The sequence below is a fragment of the Mus musculus genome, chromosome 10 (assembly GCF_000001635.26).
Source record: "Mus musculus strain C57BL/6J chromosome 10, GRCm38.p6 C57BL/6J".
Classification (NCBI taxonomy): domain Eukaryota; kingdom Metazoa; phylum Chordata; class Mammalia; order Rodentia; family Muridae; genus Mus; species Mus musculus.
Genome location: NC_000076.6, coordinates 4,952,394 through 4,977,104, shown reverse-complemented (window position 1 = coordinate 4,977,104; position 24,711 = coordinate 4,952,394). Strand labels below are relative to the sequence as shown.

At 41.0% G+C, this 24,711-nt stretch overlaps 1 protein-coding gene across 10 annotated transcripts in view; it reads right to left on the bottom strand.

The window, feature by feature from the left end:
• Esr1 (estrogen receptor 1 (alpha)) overlaps positions 1-24,711 on the bottom strand; it is a 393,645-nt gene that overhangs the window by 28,529 nt on the left and 340,405 nt on the right. For 9 of the 10 annotated variants that reach the window (NM_001302532.1, NM_007956.5, XM_011243067.3 and 6 more), the window contains one exon: positions 7,813-7,946. In NM_001302532.1, the coding sequence (NP_001289461.1) occupies positions 7,813-7,946 (134 nt within the window). Of the gene's footprint in view, positions 1-7,812; positions 7,947-9,768; positions 10,962-12,322; positions 12,405-24,711 lie in introns of those variants that run through there. The other variant, NM_001302533.1, reaches the window with a different exon arrangement.

Here is a 24,711-nt window from a genome sequence, read left to right as displayed (position 1 = left end):
GGACATAGACTGTCCAACCCCAAAAGTCCCAGAATCAAGTGCTAGCAAAGTCACTAGGAGGAGCCCTGTCCTTTACCTCTAAAAGGGTCTCTTAACATGATGTGCTTGAATTCTTCAATAGCTTGTCTTGCTCTTTTAAAATAATGCTTTATTTTTAAATCAGTGGTAGAACGTAACAGGTATCACTGAGACCATGCAAGGGGAGTTCACTGTCATGGTATCAGTGCACAATATAAAGCTACATAGCACCTACATATAGAATCTAATTCTAGTGAGTGTTGGCTTCCAAAGGAAGCATTTATATAGTACATGTGCAGAATCCTGGACTGTGGGTGTTTAAGAACACCAGCAGGGTGTGGGCAAAAGGAAGCCATCAGCTCCCTACTCATTCCAGCAACTTCTATTCACCAGCCTCATGGTCCACAGGACACAGTGGCTCATGTGTGTGGGCATCTTTCACGGTCATTGATAACAGTGTGATATGGTGTTGGTGGAGCAGAAGTGAACATGTACCAATAGCTTTACAAACCACCATACCTCATTCCCACACCAAATGTACTTCTACTAAAATGTGCAAACTAAAAACTAAAGTTGGGAAGTGATTTGTTAAAAGTGAAAAATGAGCAGGGTTGGAGAGATGGCTTGGTGTTCAATGGCACTTACTGATCTTCCAAAGGTCCTGAGTTCAATTCCCAACACCCACATGCCAGCTCACAACCACCTGATGCCATCTTCTGGTGTGTAGGTGTACCCATGTCTGCTGTGTAGACAAAAGTACTAGTATACATAAAATATACAAATATGTAAGTCTTTTTCTATATATGTATAATTAAAAATAAAAGTAAAATTTTGAAAATTAGATGGTTTTAATATTTAGAAAATCTCTACCAATTAATCTGGCCAGTCACCTTTTATCTTTGGCCTTCAATACAGTCTTAGGGCCTGGGCATAACGCAGTGAAGATCTTCTAATAGTATAACAAGGCTAGCCTTTTCTCTTATATACTCCTTATAATTGTCTAACCTCCTAGTCTTCCTAAAATAGACCATAATGTTCCCCTTACTTGAATTTCCTAATTTTTCCATGTTCTGCTCCTGACCCTGTCCCAAAGTTGTTCCCATATTTTGAGGAACAGCTTGTTAACAGACTCACTTATTGGTACCGAGTGTCTGTCAACTCATTTTCTGTTGCTAATACCATAATAGCATGGAGTGGGTAAACTATAAAGACAGAAGTTCTGTTATGCCTCCAAGTTCTGATCCAAGGTTTTAGAGGTTATATATACAGTGATGCTTTGCATGCTGGCAGGACCCAACATAATGCATGGCATTGTATGTCAAGAGGTGTGACATGTGACCTGTGTGTATACTCTGAATCCTGTCTTTCCTTTTTATAAAGCTACCAGTATTTAATTATAGGGTGCCATCCTGATGGCTTTATCTAGTCCCAGGAACCTTTCAAAAGCCCCACCTGTGCATGCCACAGTCAAATTGACTTTCTCCATCTTATTACCTCCTAATGGAATAAAATTTTAACATGTCATATTAAAAGCCAGAACTCTCTGTGTTATTCTCTGAAGGCTATGAGGGCTTAGATTGGCATGACCATTATTCTTCATTATCAACTTGATTGATTTGGAATTGTCGCAGAATCATCCTAACTCTACGTTTGTCTCTGAAGATGTTGCCAAAAATGTTTAAGTGAAGACGGAAGACCGGAAGACCTGCACTGAGTCTGAGTAGCAGCCTCCCACAGGCTCAGGAGAAGGTAAACTGAGCATCGACATTCATCCGTCAGTGATTCCTAACTGTGGTGGCAGCAATGTGACCTGCTTCCTCTTGCTACTGCTGTCATGGCTTTCCTGTCCCAATGTCACCCTTAGCCTGTGAACTACAGTAAACCTTCACTTTTTTTGGGTTTGTCACAACAATGAGAAAAATAATTCATACAGTCACCTATACGAGTTCTCAGGAGCTCTGAGACCTTTGACAGAATGCACAGTTTCTGAGCTACCAACTCAGACATATATACGGTCTACTCTCAAGAGTGTGTTCATTGTGTGGGTGGATCCTTCACTGTGAGTGGCAGGGATGAGAACCTGCCTTGGATGTTCTTTTGGGAATTTATTCTATAATAATAGTTACTATTATTTCTTCTGCTAAGAGGGATTTTTTTAAAATAAGGACACAAGGGAAGGTGATTGTGTTTAAAAGCTATGGAGGAAACATACTAGTATTCACCTGTGTCTACATGTAAGGAGCAAGACAAAGTGCTGCAATCTCTGTATGGACATTCTTTCAGTAGCTATGGCAGTTCTGAGGCCTTGGGCTCACTTGGTACTAGTGTGCCTATTAGAGTTATGGAAGTAGCTTATCTAGGATCTCCATCCATCAAGTAAATAGCAGAGTCCATTCTCCAAATTCTAGACCTTTCTGAAGACAGAGATCAGGTCACAGGACACTGGCAGGAAAACCATTATCACCCAAGAGGTTTAAGGTTGTATCAGAAGTCATGACAATAGAAAGACTCCAGAAGTTGGGTGCACTTGGCTGCGGAATTTAGTCAGAGGGACCAACAGCGAACCACTTGGCAACTGTGAAGTGCCATTCATCTCAAAATGACAATAAACAGACTCTGTGGAAAGGATACTGGCCACACACACACACACACACACACACACACAAAGTCAACAGAGAACACTGTCTGACGTTGCGACATTGTGTCCATTTCTGATTTCCAAGGCCTGCTCTTGTCAGAAACCTTCAATGGCAGAGATTTAATGAATCTTTGATGTCTCAAGTCATATAACTGTTAATGTTCTTTTATCTAAATATAGAGTGTCTCTGAATCATTGTTTCATTTCTCAACTTGAACATCTAAATGCTCCTAAGTAGCTGTCTAACAATACAGTGTACAAATAATCCAGAGCGAGAGGGTTGGGGGTTGGAGGAACACTCTCTGTGATAGAAACTTGTTATAATTCATCATGAAACAAATGGTCCTCGAACTCAAATGCAGCCACTCAGAGATGGAGCAAAAGCAAACAGGTTTTCATGAGCTTCACCCTCACGTGCTTTTCATGAAGGCATTGGGAAAACAAGACACACATATTAACAAAACAGAACTAGGTAGCAGAAGAGAGCTGCCATGCTCTTAGAATGAATGTGTAACATGGATGGTCTCCCTCAATGAGCACCAAGGTCCTACAGTTAGAGATTTTGGCATTTGGTTTCCAGAATATCTTTTTCTCCCCTGGGTTTTTAGTTGTCTGTGTGTTTCAGCCCTTGCTCGGTTTCATTATCCCATTCACGGGAAGACAAATATTATTGGACTTCGAGCTTGGGATGAAGAAGTAATCACAGGTGTCAAGTTTCAACAGCATTAAGACCTTCCAGGAACAAGCGGGAAGCCTGCTGGGCCTGCTGTCCTGAGACTTCTGGGTAGCTAGAATTAGCCTGTGGGTCAGAGCCTGAAGAGAGAGGGTAGGGAGTAAAACAGCACAGAGAGCTAGAACTAGGAACTGGAGTAGCTTTCCGAGCTTCACTGGATAAGTTAGCAGAGACAGAAGTGAGAGAGGCTCTCAAGGATACAATATACAGACTTGTAGGGATGTGTGTGTGTGTGTGTGTGGGCACGCACACACGTGTAAGAAAAGAGGTGGTTCTAAAAGGATAGATATCTTTGTCAAGTTGACTTGAAGGTTAAACTGCACATTCCTGAAAGGTGATAAAGGTGTATACTCAGAGCTTCAATACATGAATTTCCTGAGGCTTGGGGAACACTCAGTGACAAAGGAGTATTCTGCCTTGGAGTGGTTTTGGAAGAGGCATAAAGCTAAGAAGACAATAAAGGAGCAAACACTGAGCAGTGAGCAGTGACTGTCAACATAATGTCATACCACATGATCAAGGTCCTTCTAACATATAAACAAGCAGTGTCGTTAACAAAGTCTGCAGGTAGCTACAACAGTCCCTGTTACTATTAGCCTTGAGTCTCCCCCACTTCTTTGGGGGCCTTTGTGATGGGCTTTAAACTAAAACACAGTGTTATGCAAAGCTGAGATCTACTCAACTCTCATCTTTGACAAGGACAGCTTTCATTGCCTGAGGGTACCCCTGCTCTGTGATCTGCTGATGTCAATATAAAGCAATGTGCTGAGAAAATCCACAGGGAAGGCAGGTACTTCAGAGTGGGATGGAGAGGCTAGCAAGATGAAGCTTTTCCAACCCATCCCCCAGCAATGTCCAGCAAAAGCTTCTATTAAAGAGGAATGAAGCAATGTCTGTTGACAGTATGTGGCTCCAAGACCATGAGAAACACAAAATGAGCAATGAACCACTTTGGGAAATTGGGAAATACACATCTAAACAAAGAATGATTCCAGTTAAAGAAAGAAGGGAAGAAAGAGAGGGGGGGAGGAAGGAAGGAAGGAAGGAAGGAAGGAAGGAAGGAAGGAAGGAAGGAAGGAAGGAAGGAAGGAAGGAAGGGAGACACACACACACTCACACACATCAGAACATTCATTTGGATATGTTTGGCATAAAGATCCTAGTGAGACTGCAATAAATATAGAATTACTAAAGAAACGAGTGAAATTTTTGAGTAAAAATATTAAAACCAACCGGCTCTTCAAACGCTAAATCATGTGCTACTAAGAAGCCAAACAGTCAAGAGAGGGAGGATTAGCTAGGGAGCTGGTCTCCAGGAAGTAGGTGTGTCTGAATGATCTTGAAGAAGAACTGAGGTCCCCCTGGACAGGAGAAAGAATGTGGCCAGGTCTGGCCCAGGCTCCTCAGCATCCTCCTGAGGCTGGAATGCCCTCCCCTCCCCTCAGTTTCACTCCTCCTCAGACCCCTGCCCTGATCGCATCTGTTCCTCTTCTCCTAGGCCTCCTCTTGGATTTCCTCCAGCTACTTCTCAGAAAGCCTTGAAGCTGTCGTTGATTTTTTTTATTTTTTTTACTAAGGCCTGTCTAGATTTAACCAAGACCACCTCTCTTCTTTGATGTGGACTCTGTGGTTGTCCTGTAGATGATCTTGAGTTTTGGTAAGCAAATAAGTCATTCCAACTCACACAGAAATTGTGTTAAACACCTTCTAAAGAGTTGTGAAGAGATCATCTGTGGAAATTCTGATCTTTGGAGATCCTCTTGTGGCTTCTAAAAAGACATTCTGAGTAGGCCCTCAAAGAACCCCTTCATTTCTCCTGATTCTGTCTCAAAACCAAGGTCACTATGAGCAGCTTTCTCAGAACTGGCCTTCAGAGACTCAGATTGAAATGTGAGCTTCTTTCCAGCCCCAAAGCTCAGTCAAGGAAAGCCTAGGATCTGCTAACCAGGTTCCCTGAATCCCAGCCTGGGTGGCCTTGTCTCAAGATAAGTCAGGAGTTGGCTCATCTCAAAAGTAGTAAGTTGGTTAAGGGTTTAGAAACACCTGGAACTCCTTCAGTTGTGTGTGTGTGTGTGTCCATGTGTGTTCATGTGTGTGTGTGTGTTTGTGTGTGTGTGTGTGTTGGGCAGATTTCTTTTTATTGGACTTTTATTTCTCTTTATTTCCTATACTGGCCCATTGTGTCTCATCCTTTCTCTCTGCTTTTCCATGAACAATAGAAGACACTAGGAACTGTATGAGGCACAGACCCGTCTTTCCAGAGCGCAGCTCACTTTTGTGGTGAGAAGAGTGGTTTTGTCTGTTCGGGCTGGTCAGCTGCTTCTGTTTTTATTACAGCTCTCACGAGCCGGCAGTACTGTCCTTGATGGCACAGACAAGCTGCTATCCATCATCACATGAAAATACAACTATCAACTCTGCAGTATGCGGAGTCTTTTATTTCCAAACAGTGGCCCACCCCTTTAAGAGCAAGTATAAGCACAGAGCTTCTGATCGCCAAACAGTGTCTCACCCCTTTAAGAATTAAGCATAGCCTAGAGCTGCAGAGACAGACAGAAGGGACAAAGACAGTGTGTGAAGGCCTATCTAACATCACAAAGAGTGAGCTGGGAACCCAGTTCTGCAGTGGGAAATTCAATGGGTTGTAAAAATTCAGAGCCCACAAATCTAGCATTGTGCTTTTAATTTTTTGCATAATATTAAAAAATATACCCATGCTGTTGTAAGAACAGAAAAAAACAAAACCTCAGGAAAAGCTATACGGATATGTGGGTCACAGTTTTCATGTCTACAAGTATTCGCCATGCTCATTTTACAACTCTCACTTCCTATCTGGGTTATTCTCGTCTAGTTAGAGTGGGAATAATAATAATAATAATAATAAAAGTTTCCAACACTTGTTAAGCATGCTGTCCCTGAAGTTAACAGATTGCCCACATGCAGGCTGTCCACACTTGCCAGTCCTCCACTGAAGAAGGAATGGGATCGGGACCTGGCGCTGTGTAAGCGAGTGGCTCTACTCCCAGAACTGACATCCAATAAAGAGCCATTGTGGGATCTGGACCCTTCAATGTGCAGGACAAACGACTCAAATGAAGACGCACAATGCGTGTGAGTGGGACTAGAAACTTGAATGGAGTATAATCACTTCCTGAGTGCCTATCGCCTCGTATTATTCTATCATGGAACTTCACTCCCCAATTCAGGCCTTGCCTAGTGTAATAGTACCAATTTCCATTTCTCGGCTGATAAGGGAAGATGATTGCCATGATAACTATTGAGGAATAGGGCTATCTAGAGTCCTTGAGGAACCGGAGTGGAAAATTGTCATTCGGGGGAGATGGGAAGGGTCTTGGGATCATGAGGAGGAGACAGACTTGCAGAAAGAGAACTGATACTCACTGTGACCATGCTGTCACTCTGTCCTAAGGAATTCGAGACATGGTGGGGTGAGGAACTGAATCAGGCCAAGACTTGAGAAGACATGTGATTTCTACTTGAGGGTGACACTGAGATACAAGAAACTGGGGTTTCAGGACAAAGGTCCCTGGTTAAGTGCATCTGCTGTGCAGCAGACAAGGGGGTTGAGCTTAGTGAGCCTGTGGTTGCAGAGCTAGATGGCTGGCACTTAGAGGGGCTGGAAGGGTGAGAGTGCTAATTAAAGCTGAGCCATAATTCCTGTCTGGAGGACCTAACAGCTAACCTCACTACAGAGGAAAAAAGAGAGAGGAGGGGAGAGGAGGGAGGAGAGGGGAGGGAAGGGTAGAGAAGAGGAGAGGAGTGAAGGGGAGGGAAGGGGAGAAGAGGGGAGAGGAGGGAAAAGGAGGAGTGGGGAGGGGAGGGAAGAGAAAAGGAAGGGAGGGGGAAGGGAGGGAAGAAGCAGAGCATCTAAACAAAGCTTCAGTGGCTCCTAGTCATCTTAACCAATCAGCTTTGACCAGAAGGTACATGCTCTGTCTCCAATAACCCTCTTTAATATCTTGATGACATTATGTTTCTTATCGGTGCTAGGCATCGAATCCAGATCCTTGAGCATGCTAATGGCACACTCCACAGCTGAGCTGTGCATCCAGGACTCATGTCATAACTTGCAAGAACCATCCCCTGGTCTAGGTCCATTTTAATATGTGCAGCTATCTACAGATACACAAGCAAATAAAAGCAGTTCCATATGTGTGTAAGGATGAAAATATATCAATAAAAGATCAAGAGCCAACCTCAATCATCATTTTTCATGCACCATACTTGATCAATATGGTTCTGCTATCTAATTGAGTGATGAAATGTTACTTGAAATGTCATCTTATTCGATGTATAACATTAAACGTTTTATCTCATAAACTGGATCTAGTTGAACTAAAAATTACAAGTGAGTATTTCTCCCTAGAACCCGACATTAAATTCCCCCGCATTGGCAACTCACCGGAATTAAGCAAAATGATGGATTTGAGGCACACAAACTCTTCTCCCTGCAGGTTCATCATGCGGAACCGACTTGACGTAGCCAGCAACATGTCAAAGATCTCCACCATGCCTTCCACACATTTACCTTGATTCCTATGAAGGCAAATGTTAAAAAGCATTAAAGCACAGAAGACCTCTCGAAGACATACAGCTCACAACGTAAAACTCCTCCAGGCTCACACCTGTAGCAACCATTGGCAGCTCACTTTCTTGCAGCAAAAAGTGTGAACATTCATTCATATTTCAGAAAGCAAGGCAGAAAAAAATGTTTTTAATCAACAAAGCCTTAAAATTATTACAAGAGTTCTGCTGGTCAATGGCCAAGTCTGCTATGTTGAATGTGGAGATCTGTGGCTTACAAGTAATCAAAGATGACTGAGGTTTGGGTGAAACTATAGACTGTCTTCTATGTTCTAGACATTGTACTTGCTATAGGCATGGAGAAAGGTCCTATGTTCTAAGATGCTCTCTATGAATATAGTATCTCCTCCTGATGTGTCTTGAGATAATCTTGAGGACCAGAAAAACTCTAGCAGATATGGACTGTGTGGTTGGGCTGGGGTCACTTGTACTACAGGGGATTGCAAGTGAGGGCTGTTCAAGTTCATCCCGAGAAAGTCAGGGTTCAATCAGGAAGTGAAAATGCATGATTGGAGGAGAGACAGACCTGAACATGAAAGGGCACAGAGTGGTGCATTGGACTTAAGGAGGAGACACAGAATAAATTTGGAAGAGTTTGGAATTGTTGGTCAAGGACTTGCTCTACATCACTTGGGGTGAGTCATGGTTTTATCTTATACCATAGAGTTGGTATCAAGATTTTTCATTTATTTATTTATTTATTTATTTATTCATTCATTCATTCATTCATTCATTCATTCACATTACATTCTGATTTCAATCTCAGTATTAACAACTAGCAAATGAGCAAGGTCAAGGGGCTATCACATATACCTGTGTCTTATCTATAGAGTTAGTTCCGAAATGAAAAGAGATACTATATGTGAAAGAAATTCACTCATTCTGAGCATGATGTATTTGGAGAAATGAAAATAGAGGACAAAGTTAAGGTCTTGCATATGCAAACATTTATTTGGCCTTCGTAAAAAGCATTTCAGACATAAGCATGAATGCACGTATGAGCACTGGAATTTGCTTCTGTCCCAGAGTTCTCCTCTCTTGTCAACAAAGGAAATAGCTTAACATGAACAAAATGCCCAGCAGTCATGTGTCCTTTGATGGGAATACATTCTGATAAATGCATCATTAATTAGGCAATTCTGTCACTATGTGAACCTCATGGAGTGCACTTCAACTAAAATATTTGTGACCTCGTTGAGTGATGCTATATTCTTGAGGCACCTGTTACATGTTATACACATGGTCCACTGCTAATCAAAATGCTGCCAGGTGGGATGTGATGAAACTCTTGTGGGCTGCCTCTTTCTTTGCTGACATTTGGTTTAGTTTCAAGTATCATGCTGTTACAACGTTCAGTAATAACCCTCATGTCATGTACAGGAAGTTATAAAACACACTTCTAGAATTAAAAATCCTATGCAGAAGGACATGCATATTATTAATTTTGGTGAACTACTTATATATAACATCCAAAAATATATCTATAAGTACAAAAAAAGAAAAAATACTTTTCTATTTTTTTTTAATCCTGAGACTTATGTGCAAGCATCTCACATGCTAAAAACACATTTTACTACTGAGCTACACTGATGGCCCCATGTATATTAACATGAACATTTTCTCTGACCTTCCTCCTCTTATCCTTTGCCTACGTTTTCCCTTAGGAGTAGAAGTCATATCTTATTGATTATTAAGAACTCTTTGCATATTATAGCAATTAGTTTGTGTTAGAGGTATTTTTCATGGTTTGTCATATATTTATTTTAATTTTGTTCTAGGCATTTTTTTTTCATACAAAATACTTATTGCACATCCACTTTCCATTTGTGGTTCTTGAACAGCATCTTTTGTTTGAGAGGATCACTCTTCATTTGGTAGCATATGAAAATTCTCTTATGCTTACTTCTACAAAGAAGTTCCACACTTCTTTGTTTCAATCTTTGTTCTTCTGAGATACATTCATTTTTCTGACAACTCCATTGAGATATACCTCCAAGACATACACTCACCCACTTAAGGAACAGAATTCTTCTGATTTCCCTATGTTTGCAGAGTTCTACCACCAGCCTTTGAGACTTACTGAGGTGTGACTGGTAGGACAGGATTGAGCTTACTATTTTCTTCCAGACAGCAAGTGATTATTAGTGTCACTAATCAAAACACCTTTATTCACACTGCCCTGAATTACACAAGATACGTTCAATGTACTCATTCCTGTCCAGCAAGATTAATGTGTTGCTTTCTCACATTTCACATCAGGGAATTTAGACCTAACCTGGTAAGGCAGACTATACACCTCCATCAACCAGAGGAAAGAACCCCAATGACACAATTCCTTCTATCTTTCCTTCTGGTTCTATTTTAACTCATTCCACAAGGCTTACTGAGGAACTATTTTGTACCACTAATTGGCCTAAATATCAGAACGAGTAGGACAAGAAAGGCACAAGGCACGAGTATTGGTAACGTATCAAGAATAGAAGCAAGGTGACAAGGAAAAAGATAAATACAATGAAGTGGATATATTCCCTGAGGAGGTGTAGAGAGCCTCTACATACAGTAGCAAGTGCCACATATGCAACCCAGAGCAGTATTTAAGCACGTGGTTTAGTTTTCTCAGACTAACTCTACTGGATTTTCCTGTGCAACGGAGTGTCCACACACAAGGGGCAACCTTTATGTATCTGGCAGAGACGTACTGACAAATAGAGAGATGTATCTTCAAGAGAGTGGTTGGACATTGAATCTGAGTATCAGAAGTGCCGCATGCATCGCTTTGAATAGAAATCTGGATGATCAGGAGTTCACTACGAGCAGAGTGGAATCTTTGACACCTACATTTCTGGACTCTGGGGATGGGACTAGTATCACATGGCAGGCTCTCTTGGCCTTGGTTAGAGAGTGCAGACTACAGGTTGGTTTTTCTTGTACCCTGGTTGCATTTTTTAAAAGTAGTCCATCTTCTTTCTAGTGAAAAGAATAAACAAAGATTGGGGAAATGTTTGGAGGATGAAGCTTTAAAAATAACAACTCACAGCCAAAATAGAGAAATGTTCCTTTCTCAGTGTAATGTCTCTGTTTACTTAACAGACTGCACAGCGGCAGGGGAGGGAGCCTGTGTGTGGGAGGGAGCCTGTGCTCACCTGCTGTGAGCAAAAGTTCAGCTCAGAAACTGAGAAAGGAAAGGCTTAACAGTTCCCCCTTCTCAAAAGTCTCCCACATTTTCCCATGAGGAGCTTTCCTTAACTCCTACAGCTCCTTCTCCCTGGCTACCCTGTTTCTTCCAAGCAGCAATTATTACCTGGAGATACATAGTGCTTGTTCCTCAGTACCTGGAAGAGGCTAGAAATGGTGCATCTTTTAGATGCTCAACTCAGTCCTCAGGTGTGTGTGTGTGTGTGTGTGTATACAATGTATATGGTATGCATGTGGTGTATGCATGTAGTATGTATGTATGTGTATGTATGTGTTCATGTAGTACATGTGGTATGTATGTGCACATGTCATGTGTGTGTGGTGTGTAGTATATAGTGTGTTTGTGGTGTGTGTTCGTGTAGTGTGTGCAGTGTTTGTGTTATGTCTGGGGTATGTGTATGTTCCTGTAGTATGTGTGCTACATATGTGATGTGTGTGTGCACATGTCATGTGTGGTGTGTAGTGTGTGTGTGTGTGTGTGTGTGTATGTGTGCACATGTCATGTGTGTGCTGTGTGGTATGTAGTGTGTGTTATGTGTTTTTGTGTAGTTTGTGCAGTGTGTATGGTATCTATGTGGTGTGTGTACATGGTGTGTGTGTGTGCATGGTGTGTGTGTGTGTGTGTGTGTGTGTGTACATGGTGTGTGTGTGTGTGTGTGTCTATGTGTGTGATGTGTTTTGGGCATGTAGAAGGAGCACAGTGACCTCTAACCTGAGAGGCATAATCTCAAGGCCCTTTCAACTGTACAAATATACATGCTTCATGTTTGAGAGTCTGAGTCTGAACTTTGAGAGCTTCTTGGGGAATAATGAATGTCATGAAACTGAAATTATCAACACCTGCTAAGAGACTGGGTGAAGTTTATGCTGACACCTTCTTAAGAATGAACTCACTTCCCCTTCCCATGGGAGCAGCGCAGTGTAAACTAGAGCCACCTACTTGTTGTGAACTAAGTAGAATTTAGGCACTTCCATGCCCCCATTGCATCACAGCACATCACAGAATCCTGGCTGAATCCTGCTCACTGCGTGATGGGGCGGTATCGAAGGTTCTTTCATTACTGCTAGTGCTTGGGGACCTATGTGCCAGCACAGATTGGTGTGGACACTGAAGGGAGACTCTTGTCACCTGCCTGACATAAAGGAATCCCAGTTGTCTGAAGTCCTTGTAGGTCCTTGTCAGAGCTTCTTTTCAAAGTCTTGACAGAATGTTCTCTGCTAACATCAAGGAGAAAATCAGACTCAGGCAATGAATTTAGTTTTCAAAAGAACAGAAGCACTGGAAGTTCCAGAGATGGAGGTATAACTGGATTCGATGCCTAGCACCGATAAGAAACATAATGTCATCAAGATATTAAAGAGGGTTATTGGAAACAGAGCATGTACCTTCTGGTCAAAGCTGATTGGTTAAGATGGCTAGGAGCCACTGAAGCTTTGTTTAGATGCTGGCGTTGACATTATTGTAAGACAAGATTAGCCTAAATTTATGAATTGCTCCCTAGGCTGAAGCTGAAAAACACATGAGGCATGGAAAAAAAAAACCAAAAAAAACAAAAAAAACAAAAAAAAAAAAAACAAGTTCTTAAAGGAAGCATGGCGTCAGTCATAGATCAGAGGAGTAGTTTAGCAGGCAGACCAGCCCATGACTCCCACTGTGAGACGTGACATGCTGCTGTGGCCAGCTCCTCCAGGTCTCATATCAATGTGACTCTCAGCGCACTTTGGAATCCCCTTGTGGGGAGCCTTGTTCAGCCACTTATTCTTGTCAAATATGGTCCATTTTCCTTTCAGTCATGGGGGAAGGAGCAGGGCTTGAGAGAGAATTTGCTCATAGCATGTTCTGGAAGTTTCTCATCTATAAAATTGAAAGTCTGTTTTTTTCAGAAGCCTTAGGAGAAACAAAGAGCTCCGATGACCCACTCTGCACTGTACATCTGAAGCAAAACTCATCCTACAGAATGAAAAGTTCTCTTTGTATAAAAGGGAATTCACAAATAGCATCTGAGAAGGCCCAGGAGATCAACATAAAGTATTTAATAAAACAATGAATGAACATTTAACATTTAGTTGTCTTGAAAACAAAATGTACAATGTGGTTGGAAAATGGGGTCACAAAATAAGAAGCCATTTAAAATCAACAGAGGGGAGATCAATTATATTTTTTTAAAACCCTGTATTTCCGACACTACTTGATCTTTCATGAAGCATGTGATCTGAAATAGGATGACTGCATGAATATTCATACATTCTGAGTGATTCACAGATGTGTAATATGCAAGAAAGCCCCGACACTGGCATGTAATAAAATCTTGGAAGGTGCAAACTTTTAAAAGAAAGTGCTTCAGATGCGGAATACAGCTATCTGGGTTTTGACTCTTGGTGACACTGCTTACTGACTGTGTGGCTTTGAACCAGTTACCCTGTTTGTCAGAGGCAGAGCCATTCATATTGGACTGGAAGTCCAATAAGGAATACATAAGTCAAGGCAGAGTAAAGGACAGATTGGCACTTGAAGAATAGGACAGTACATGATGCCTCCTTTTGTAATGACAAGTTACCAGGAAGCAGATGACAGAGCAAGAGCGGATCCTGCTACTCTGCTGAAAATTCACTGCTCTGGAGTAACTTGCAAGGCAGGCAGCATTCCTGGAGAATAGTCAGAATGATGGCAGGAGGTGGGCTCTGTGCCGCCATGAGGGAGGAAGGAAGGACACAGCGAATGCAGATGGAATTCAAATGATCTTCATGTCAGAGCTGAAGGAAAGAAAGGAGAAGCAAGCAGACAGGCTTGCAAGTATGCCAGTGCTAACCATTTCTGTCTTAAGGAAGTATAAGGAGATGAAATTAAAGGGACCTAGAGGGTGAAAGGCCCTTCAACTGCTCAGCTTACAGACTATAGTCAGTGCTCCACACCCTTGGTTCCTAAGCCTCCAGTTCCATCAACCCTCTACTCTATTGCCACCCTGTGATGGAAACTTCCAAGCTGAGCATGATGAGGTGTGTCTCCTGGTCATTTTCCCCCTAATAAATATAGTACACTAACCACTTACATACATAGTCTCTGCATCTGCATCTCATGTATTCTGAAGATGGACAGGATGGGTGAGGCTATGGATAGGTTACATGGAAATACCATACCACTGTATACAAGGAACCTGAACATCTATAGATTTGGGCTTTCTTCAGAGTTCCACAGTGACAGAAGGACAAGCATCCCTTGTTCTCATGGCAAAAGGTAACACAAAAACAAATCTTCCCATTCACACATATCATTTTAACACCCTTAAGGTGGTCAACCATAACTCGTATAAAGGAAACTAAATGACTAGGAAATAAATAAAAATATCAGACTTGAGGCTGCAGAGATGGCCCAGGCAGTAAAGTGTTAGCTAGATGTGCTGGTGTACTGTAATCTCAGTGCTGAAGGGGAGGGTGCAAGACTATCCCTGGGTCTCACTGTCAGTCAGCCTAGAATAATTGAAACATTCCAGGTCTGTGTCAAAGGTCACACACACACACACACACACACACACACACACCCCAGACTTGTGAGGGGGAAAGTCCTTATATACCACTGGTAGGAGTGAAAATTGGTACAGCATCCACGGAGAACAATCTGAAGTTTCCCAAACAAAGGAAAAACAGAGTTACTATAGGACCAAGAGTTACTATAGGACTGGGCTTGTTTAGATATATCCCTATTTTTCTGCACTCTCTAGTTCTTTTAACTATCACTCGAAGTAGCCAAGAGGTGGGAGCAATTAAGCTTCTCATTAACTGATGGACAGTTAAAGACCATGTGGTATATAGACATATATGTTTATAATGAAATACCATTCAGCCCTAAAAATGAAGGAAATACTGTTATTTTCAACAATGTGGATGAACTTGAAGAATATCAGTTTAAGTGAAATGAGGTAGGCACAGAAAGACACATGTCACCAAATTCCACATGCACATGGAATCCAAAATTGTCTAGTTCTTAGAAGCAGAGAGAAGAATGGGGCTTGCCCAAGGCTGTAAAAGGGACACTTAGTCAAATGATGATATGTTGAATGCTGGATAGAAAGAATATGAGAGCCACATTGAACAGCGGTACACATACACAGGGAAACTGCCCAGAGAATAGATTTCAAGTGTCCTCACTTTTACAAGTGATAATTATGTGAGATAATCTTATGCTAGTTAGCTTCATTTAGCTACTCCACAGTATACACACAGCTCCAAACTTTGTGTTGTATACCATGGACACATACAGATTTTATGCAAGTTAGTTAAAAATAAACAATAATAAAATAAAACTAGCAATCTAGAAAATCATGTTTAAAAAAAGTAAAGACTTTAGGTGCCTATAAGTTTCAGTATATAGAACTATCAAGAAGCTATCTCTATTCCGATACAGCTGACCTATCAAACAAACAAAAAACATGAACTAAAAAAATGAAGCTTATGATTGTTGACATCTATAACTGACAAGTCTTCAGTATGCATTGACAGGGAGCGTATGTGTGCACCAGATCAAGTGTCTCATCTTTGCTTCAGCTGTAGCCAATGAGGACAGCTGAAAGAAAGAACCTACAATAGAGAATCATGGGAAAAAGAAACTCCAGACCACTGACAGGCTGAAGGAAAATCTGAAAGTTTTCCCTGGGGAGCAAAATGAAGGACCAAAGTGATTTGCAGCTTCTCAGGATAGACATCACCCCAAGTCTACTCATTAGAACCTACAACTTCCATGGAACGGTAAGAGAGAGCCTGACGATGAGGATCTACGGCTTCTGAGAAAGTAAGAGATAGAGCCTGCCATTCTTCCATTTTCCTGCATAAACATTTTTGTGGAGGCAGTCTGGTCCTTGCTCCTCCATTGGCTGCTGGGTGTACTTCTGAGTGAGGCTAGCAAATCAGAGAGGAAAGTGAATTATCTATGCTTCTTTGAATGGCATATCTGGATGTGACCATGAAACACCTTAGTATGTAAGAGAACATATTCTGTGTGGGGAATTGATATTTGCTAGCCAGAAGACAACTGTGGCACTGGATAAGGCTTACCACATGCTTTTCCTTGCCCTCCTAGAATTCTCTATAGATGATATTTCTCCATCTCCTTGAAAGCAAGGATGAGAGTGTCACTAGATTCTGACTAATGGAAAATGAGAAGGAGCTGTTGAAATCTCTGTGGTAAATACCAATTAAGAAACAGGCATGTGTTTCCTAATCTTTTCTCCACCTCATACCTTAGTCTGGAGACATAAGACCTAATAGAAGACAGAGATGGAGTCTAGAAGTTTCTAGGTGTCTCAATTAGAAGGGCACATGCCAAAGAAGATGTTTATATTGAACTTGATCTGGATAAGAAACTATTACTATCCTCAAATAACTGAAACTTTAGGAGTGTCAGTCTCTCCTCGTCCCTACTTCCTTCTAACACAAAAAGAACACTTGGGACACAATAATATACTTACCTCTGTAGATATAGCTACTAAATAGCCAAAGGGGTGTAGGAACTGTACTTACAAGTAGATCTTGAAATATCCAAAGGGACCTTGGGAAATGGTGGATCTGGAGATCAGAAAAACATATACATCTGTAGATGCAGCCTTGGAAATTTCCAGAATAGAGAAAGTATATAGAGGAAAGGAAAGACATCATCTCAGAGCAGTAGAGTCAAGACAAAGATGATCCAGCTGAGGACACATGGGAGTTACAGTTCAGGAGTTGGGAAAGAACCAGGGAGGAGGGACACCTCAAAGCAAAGAGGTGTCAGCAGTGTTAAACACTTCAGAGAAACCAAGAAAGACAAGCAAAAGTCTGTGGCTAGAAGTGATGTCCTTGAGGATGGGAAGGAAGAAAAGTGAATGTCCCTCAAGGCAAAAAATAGACTCTAAAATATGAACTGAGGTTGAGATAGAGATTCTAAAAGGTAGTATCAAGTGACTGATGACACTAGAACATGGGATGAACTGGTAAAAAAAATAACTCAAATACAGTAAAACTGTAGGTCATGCAAGAATAAGAGATGGTCAAGATGCATGGATACAGGGAGGAATTTTTCAAATAGTAAACTAGAGAGAGTCAAACATGAGGCAATAATCTCAAAAATCAGGTAGGCTCAGTAGGGATGGGGTGAGAGAAGAGAGGTCCTTAGAGCTTCCAATTCTGTAGAGAGGTCTTTGCCTCAATATACTGAGGTTCCCAAAGGCAGTACTTCCAAAAGCAGTGGAGAGATTTCTTTTTTGAAAAATGAAAAGAGAAACACTTAAAGCATTAAGATGGATAGTCTCCATCATTATAACAAGATACAGCATTAAACAGCTGCTTCCAAGCTGACAAAAAAAAAAAAAAAAAAAAAAAGGAACAGGAAAAAAGAAAAAAGAAAAATGACCCAGAATCATTTGTTTCTAATTCTTTGGTGCTTTGGGGCTTTTCTTCTAAATACTATACTGGACAAAGACAATGGAGGAAAGATGTAAGAATGAGCGGGGCTGATGATCTCTCTAAGGGAAGTCTATCTCCCTGATGTTCAACCTTCAGGCTGTCCATGTGGAAACCTAACAGCCTTGGGGAAACTCTCTGGCCAAACATGAGTGCCCTTTAACAAGGTGTATGCCAAGGAAAACGAGTTATCAAAATAACAATAGCTACCTCTTAGACAGGGCACATTTAGGTAGAAAATTAAAGGAAAAATGGAATAAAATAAACACAAACAGGAGGCAATTTTGAGAGCATAGCCAGAGGATCATCTTCTTGGGGTTATTATGGGAAAATGGAGGTAACCATATCTCATGACTCATTTAGAAGGATTGTGTTTCGAGTGGAAATGATTCTTGGTCCATTACCTTGATAAGAGTTGCTATGAGACAGAGAGAGTCAGGCCCTGCACACAGAGGATGGTTAGGAGAGTAAATGAGTGATCCAGCAGTGGTTTAGAAATGCTGACTCTCAAAACCCCCTCCAGAGGCACAAACCATGTGCAAGGAGCTGGGAAACAGGGCTATGGGAGGGAAAGTCCCAGCATTCATTTTTTCTTAGTGTATGTCTGCAGTTATCTTTCTTTCCATTTGATTAACTGATTGATTTATTGATTGGTATTTAAAACCTGAGAGAAACTTTAATCAATAAAGCCAATCAATATAGGGGCACAGTGAGAAGGTCTGCAATAAAATTAAAAGATGAGAAAAAGTGTGCAAATGATTCATTTAGTATAACTAAGTTTATATTCATTGAAAACAAAGAAAATAATATCTTTGTCAGGGAATGTCACTGGATATTGTCCATTTGAGAGAAAACGGGTGTTCACCTTCTAATGCCTGTCTTATGGGAGCATAAACACGATCACTAGAGATGTCAGCTGTTATAGTCACCCATGCACATTTTGTTCCCATCTGGTTTCTTCCAGAATGAAGGTCTTTCTACCCCTGCCCGCCAATCACATCCTGATACCAGACCAAGAAGATCTTTATCTCTTTCCCCTTCTTCTTCACTACCACCTCCAAGTGTGGACATTAGCCTTGCTGAAGTCAGAGTGTGCTTTCACCAGACCCCAGACACACACAGAAAAAAAACAAACCAAAATTGATACCTCTATGACTCACCTAGGAATGTGTTCATGTTAACATAAATGGTTGTTGTGGAAATTACACAGGGAATATTATATTGGCCTGCTGAAGGGTGTATCTTAATATGAACTTCAAACACGCATAAAAAATGCCCAATTATCTTAATGAACCTACCTGTCAAACACAAGCAAAAGCTCCCTAGGAGTCTTTGCTATTTACTCGTAAGACACCAGAGAGCTGGTAGTCAAAAGTATTCTTAAACAGAGAGACATTGCCCAACAGAAGAAAATGCTTCAATGTGCATTCTTTCCTTACACTTTTGGGTGATAAGGTAGAAAAAAAAAGGCAAGAGGCTGGAGTTGGTTATTATAGGTGTTTCTATCAGGATGTGTAGAACACATCCTGCGTTTCAGTCAGTGGTTTACCAAAGGCAATTGGGAGTCTGCACTTCTACAGAAAACGACCCACTTGAGTTTGCTTGTTCAGTTTAGATACTTTGTGAGCTAAAGTAAACCCCTAGATGAAAATCCTCCTCTCACGATTGTGGCAAAGCAAATATCTCGAAAAGAGATTTGGCCGATCTTTGACAATGCCCACATCAAGAATGGCTTTAGTTGGTCACCTTTGTTGGAACGTCTCGGAGTACTACAAAGCAGGTGTGCTTCTCTCTGCTGTCCCCAGTTGAGCCAGTTTGGCTAACTGGGATAAAGGCAGATGAATGAAAGAAAGAAAGGACGTGGTGTTACACATAGGAGAAGAGCCCCTGGGTTTTGTTGTTTTGCAAAAGAAAATGAAATTGTTCGTTAAAGCAATTTTGTTTGAACATGGTTTTGCATGTCTATTACACATGCCAAACTCTCTGATGAGCCTTAAGGACACAATGGCAAATTTTAATTTATTCACCCCTTCATTCATTCACTATCAAGTCAGGTTTTTTTATTCTGTACTGATTTTGCCTTCAAGTGACTCAGGGCAAATGCCTCCTGAAGTCTACACAGCAGCAAGGAAATAAAATTGCTGTTATCTAGTCAATCCATAGGGGAAACTTTCGCCCACTGACTCAGTAATGAGTCCCATGCTTTTCCTAGATCCTTCTTTGGACCTTACAGTCAAGTGTGACAGGCAGATAGCAGATGTATGATTGTATGAACAAGGCCTTCTTTAATTATTGAAAATGAACCAAGCAAGTCAGTGAGAGGTGTTGGGCAAGACTGTCCTTAAAGAGGTAACACACTATCTGAGGCTCAAGTAATCTGTTTTGAGGTCACCTAGATATATGTGTTTAAATGAGAACTTTTTATTTTGACAGTTATTTTGACAGGAGAACATGCCCTGGCTTTGAATGTCAATAGGAAGACTAATAAGGAAGGCCAACAATGCCAGAAATGTTTTCTAAAAAATGAAATTTAGAAACTGCCTACACACCATCTTCCTCTTAATCTTCCCAATGTTTCTATGCTAAAGGGCCTCTGATTCTCTGTTCACAATCAACCATTCTGCATCTTTCCTCCAGCTTACCACTTCTTTGCATCTCTGTCTCTTTCATTTTTCATTTCTTTCTTTTTATCTTACTGTGAACAGTCTTTGCCTTAAATCAATCATAAGGTCTCTGATGCTGCTCATTGGTCTCGTTTTGGTTTGTTCTCGTTTTGATTCTCTGAGACAGGGTCTCATTATGTAACCCAGGCTGGTCCTGCACTTGTGATGCTTCTGATTGCGCCTCTGAAGCACTGAGATCACAGGTGAGTTCCACCAAGTGTAGCCATGCTAGACAAATTCTAACTCCTTCATCTGATGCTTCTGAATCTAGGTTTTAGCCAAAGGCAACTATACACAAAAAATTAATACACTGACTTGGTAAAGACTGAACAAGTAGTTTTGGGAGGGGTAGGGAAGCAAAGACTCATCAGACAATGTCAATGATAATTCATCTTTTAGAAAGTCTTTTTGTATAAAGTTACTAATTTGGAAGTGCATTTTTTAATAGTTCTTTTGATGATGCTAAAATCTAAGGTCTTGTATCAGGCAACAATGGGTAGACTTGTGTAACAGGCAAAGAGCACAGTGATGAGAGGGAGTGGGTCTTCCATTTTGGCTCTCCTGTAAATAGATTATTGTACCACCTGAAGCAATTCTAGAATTACACTTCTCATCTTAAAATAAGGAGACTCAGGTGAATGAATGACTTTCAACCCATCTGTAGACGCAAGGTCTCCTTAAGTAATATGTAGTGCCCCAACTATAATATAGAAGCAAAATGCCTGTGCTGAAAGAGCTGAGAAAATGCTTTCAGAGACCCAATTCATCCTTTTTCTTCCAAGGTAAGCCCCTCAGCCACTTCTGTGAAAGCCCCACAAAACACAGTGTCAAAGCGCTGCCCTAGATCTTATTCCAAGTCTAAAGTGATCCAGCAATTCTGTAAGAACAAACAGAAAAACCAAAGTCTTCAAAATGATACTTGAAGCACAGAGTCAAAATCCCATAACTCACTGGCTTCTTTTGAGAGGGTAAATGTGTTCACTTTTTAGTTTCTTTAGTCACTAAGTTCCACTCCTGGAGACCAAACTTCCTGCAATTCTCTTCCTGGTTTTCTTGTTCTTGAACTAATCCAGTCTCAACAGAGCACCACAACCAGCCCTAGTGACAATGATAAAATATTTATGGCATTTACATTTATTGAGTTGAAATGAGATATCAATGGACATAGCCTAGGTATGAAACAACTATCAAATTCTTACAAACCCCATTAAAAAATGGCTATTCCAAAAAAGGAAACTGAGGCATGGGAAGATTAACTACTCAGCCTCACTTAGTTGGGGAGAATTTTGCAGTAAAATGAAAAGTGGAAACTCTTAAATGTAATGCTGACCAGTCTTCCGTTGCCATTCACTACTCAAGCTGTGCTTGTGTCCACTGTCCCTGGTCTTGGTGGTGCCCTAGCCTATACTCAGCTTCCCTAGTCAAGCAGTTCTAGAGTCTTCTTTTTCCAGTATGTCTAAGCACCAGTGTGGCGAGTCATGAGCTTGCTCAATCTGAAGGTTCTGTGGCAATCAGGCTTTAAAGATACTGCCCCTATCTTCTCTGAAGGCTCACAGTCTGGTCTGTGGCCAAGTTCAAAAGCCTTCCGAAGTCTGAGCCCTGGGGACTTGCCTCCTGATTCACCATTAAAGATCCTGCAACTTTTGTGTGATCTTCCTGGCAATATCCAGCTGATTCTCTACCTGTCGCTCCCCATGACCACTTCTTCCATGTAAGGAAGCCACAGACAGCAGTTCCATCTCTACTCCTTACTTGCCAGTTACCTACATAGTTTTCTTTAAACATATGGAGTCTTAGCACCATAGAGTTGGAGAGTAAAGCATTTCCTATGAAAGGATGAGGAGGACCAGAGTTGAGCCCTCTAGCATCCATACAAGTGCCAGCCAAGGGTGGCAGCACACATGCAATCCCAGGACTTGGGAGTCAGAGACTGGGGATAGCTAGGGCAAGCTGACTAGCTTAACAGGTTGAATCAGAAAGTACAGAGTTTAAATGAGAGAGGCTGCTCCACTATATAAAGTGGACACCTGACATCAAACTTTGACCTCCACATGCTCTTGTATATAGGTATGAACATATATTTTATATACATACATATATATGTGTATATATATATATATATATATTACATACACATGCATACTATATATATTACTCTCTCTTCTGTTTATACCACCATGTCTGTAGAGAATATGCTGTCTGCAGAGAAGAATGTGTCATATTCTTCCTATATGCCTAATACCTAGGAAAATATTATTAATAATATTTAATGAAAGTGGACCCATGAAAGACTTGGTAAGATAGGAAACTCAGTTTAAGCCACAACCATAGTGTATATTGTTACCAATCAAAACGTATCCTTTCTAGAAGAACTCAAATATTTTAAGTTTAATTCTTTTAATTCTTTTTATTTTTTATAATTTCACATACATGTACTTCACACACTGATCACTCTTCATTGCCCCAACTCTACCATCACTGTCTACTCTCCCTCTCAACAAATCTCTTTCACATTCATGTCTACTTGTTTTATTTTGTGACATACCAAGATTAACCAGGGACATCTGTGTGACTGTGGCTTGGAGATAAGCACTGGAAAGACTTGAGTCCAGAAACAGGTTACCAACTAGTGACAGTGTTCCCCATGTCCTCCCAGAATCTATCAATGGCTAATAGCTCAGAGATACAGTATAGGGCCCTGAAGCCCTTTCCTTCCTTGCCTTATTATTGATAGGGCTGATCTCATGTGGTCCTGGGTGTAGATTGGGAGTGAGCTAATGATTAGATTACAGTAAACTATGCTATGCTATGCTATGCTATGCTATGCTATGCTATGCTACACTATACTACACTGAGTATAGGGAATATCATTTTATACCTCTTCACCCAATCTTCTGGCGCTTATATACTTTGTGTCCACTCTTCCACACTGATCCCTGGACCTAAGCAGCTTGTTTAGGGGTGGGCTCACAAGTGTCATTGGCTTTCTGCTTATTGGTCCATCATGAGTTTCTGCATTCACTACTGTCCAGAAGAGAAGACTATAATGGGGGGGGGATTTGTATAGTTTGTCACTAAGATGTTTTGAAAACCATACAGTATAGGAGAAGGAGCTTACGTACTTAGTGGAATATGAAACAAAATTAAGAGAAATTCATTGAAGTTAAGGGTAAGGGTCCCCATCACCCATATGGCTTCAAATGCCAAACAGTCTCCTACCTGGACCATGGCATGTCCGTAGCAGTCATGTGTAGTAAGAACTTCAAGAAAGAAATAGATTGTACAGATGTCTCCTCTGGATAATTGTTTGCTCTTCATAATTACTAGGAAGAGCTCCCTGTCCCCACACTGTCCCTTATTAAATATTTCCAAAGCTACAGCTTTAGGCCACAGGACTCAGAAATCGTATCATCACCTCCTAGGCAACATGAAAGGGAGTCAAAGCCATTGTTTTAATTTACCTAAAGTTTCTTTGAGAAACAAAAGCAGAGGACCCTACTATTTCCTCAGTGATTGGCACTAGGATAAATTATCCTGGAAACCACGAGTGAACAAGGCTTTTAGAAAACCATTGTTTTCTTGCCCAGCCCTTCGTCTCCTGGAGAATGGTGGTTGCTCTCTGACCACCCAGACCCCATGGAGGGTTAAAATGGACTCTGAAGCAAGGGAAACAGGGCTCCTCCCAATGTGGAGAGCCTCCATCTGCAGAAAGCTAATGAAACTCTTGAAGCAGCGTCCTTCTCCTCCACCTACACTTTATTGAAATGCTTTTGAGTCTTATTGTGTTGTAATTACATGCTATAGAAAACTCTAGAGACATCTGCTTCAAGGATTGGGCCCTCGACTCTTACTAAAACATTTCAATTCCATTTTCCTGGGCACATACTCAGCAAATGCATCAGTGAGGGCCCTACACAAGTATTTCCATTTCAGTTTGCAAAGAACTTAGAAGTAATGCAAGTTCCCGACTTGGCTGTGGATAGACAGAAGGGGAATGTCCTTGGGAAGCCTAGAGGTTGCTGTCTCTTTGCTTTTTATAATCTATGGTGATAACTGATCCACAAAAAAGAACTCAATAATACATGCTTTTAGAAAACATAATAAAAATAAACCCCACTTCTATAAACAGCCTATTTCCGTTTTCATTTTCTTTAAAAAAAAAATTGTTAAAAGGAGATTTACTCTTTTGGTATTTCTTGGTGGTTAAAACATTTTGTACATTGTGTAAGACATAATTCTCAACCTTGAGATAAATATTTTCCTATACATTTTTAGCTTAAGCTTTGAAGTTCTTCATTCATCTTTTATTAAAATTTCACATATGAGGTGTGGGATCCAATTTCTTTTCTGTGGAGAGAGAAAATCTCCCCAGAACCCTGGGGACTTCAGGTTATTCCTTTCCCTGAGCGGTTCAGTGCTCACTGTGA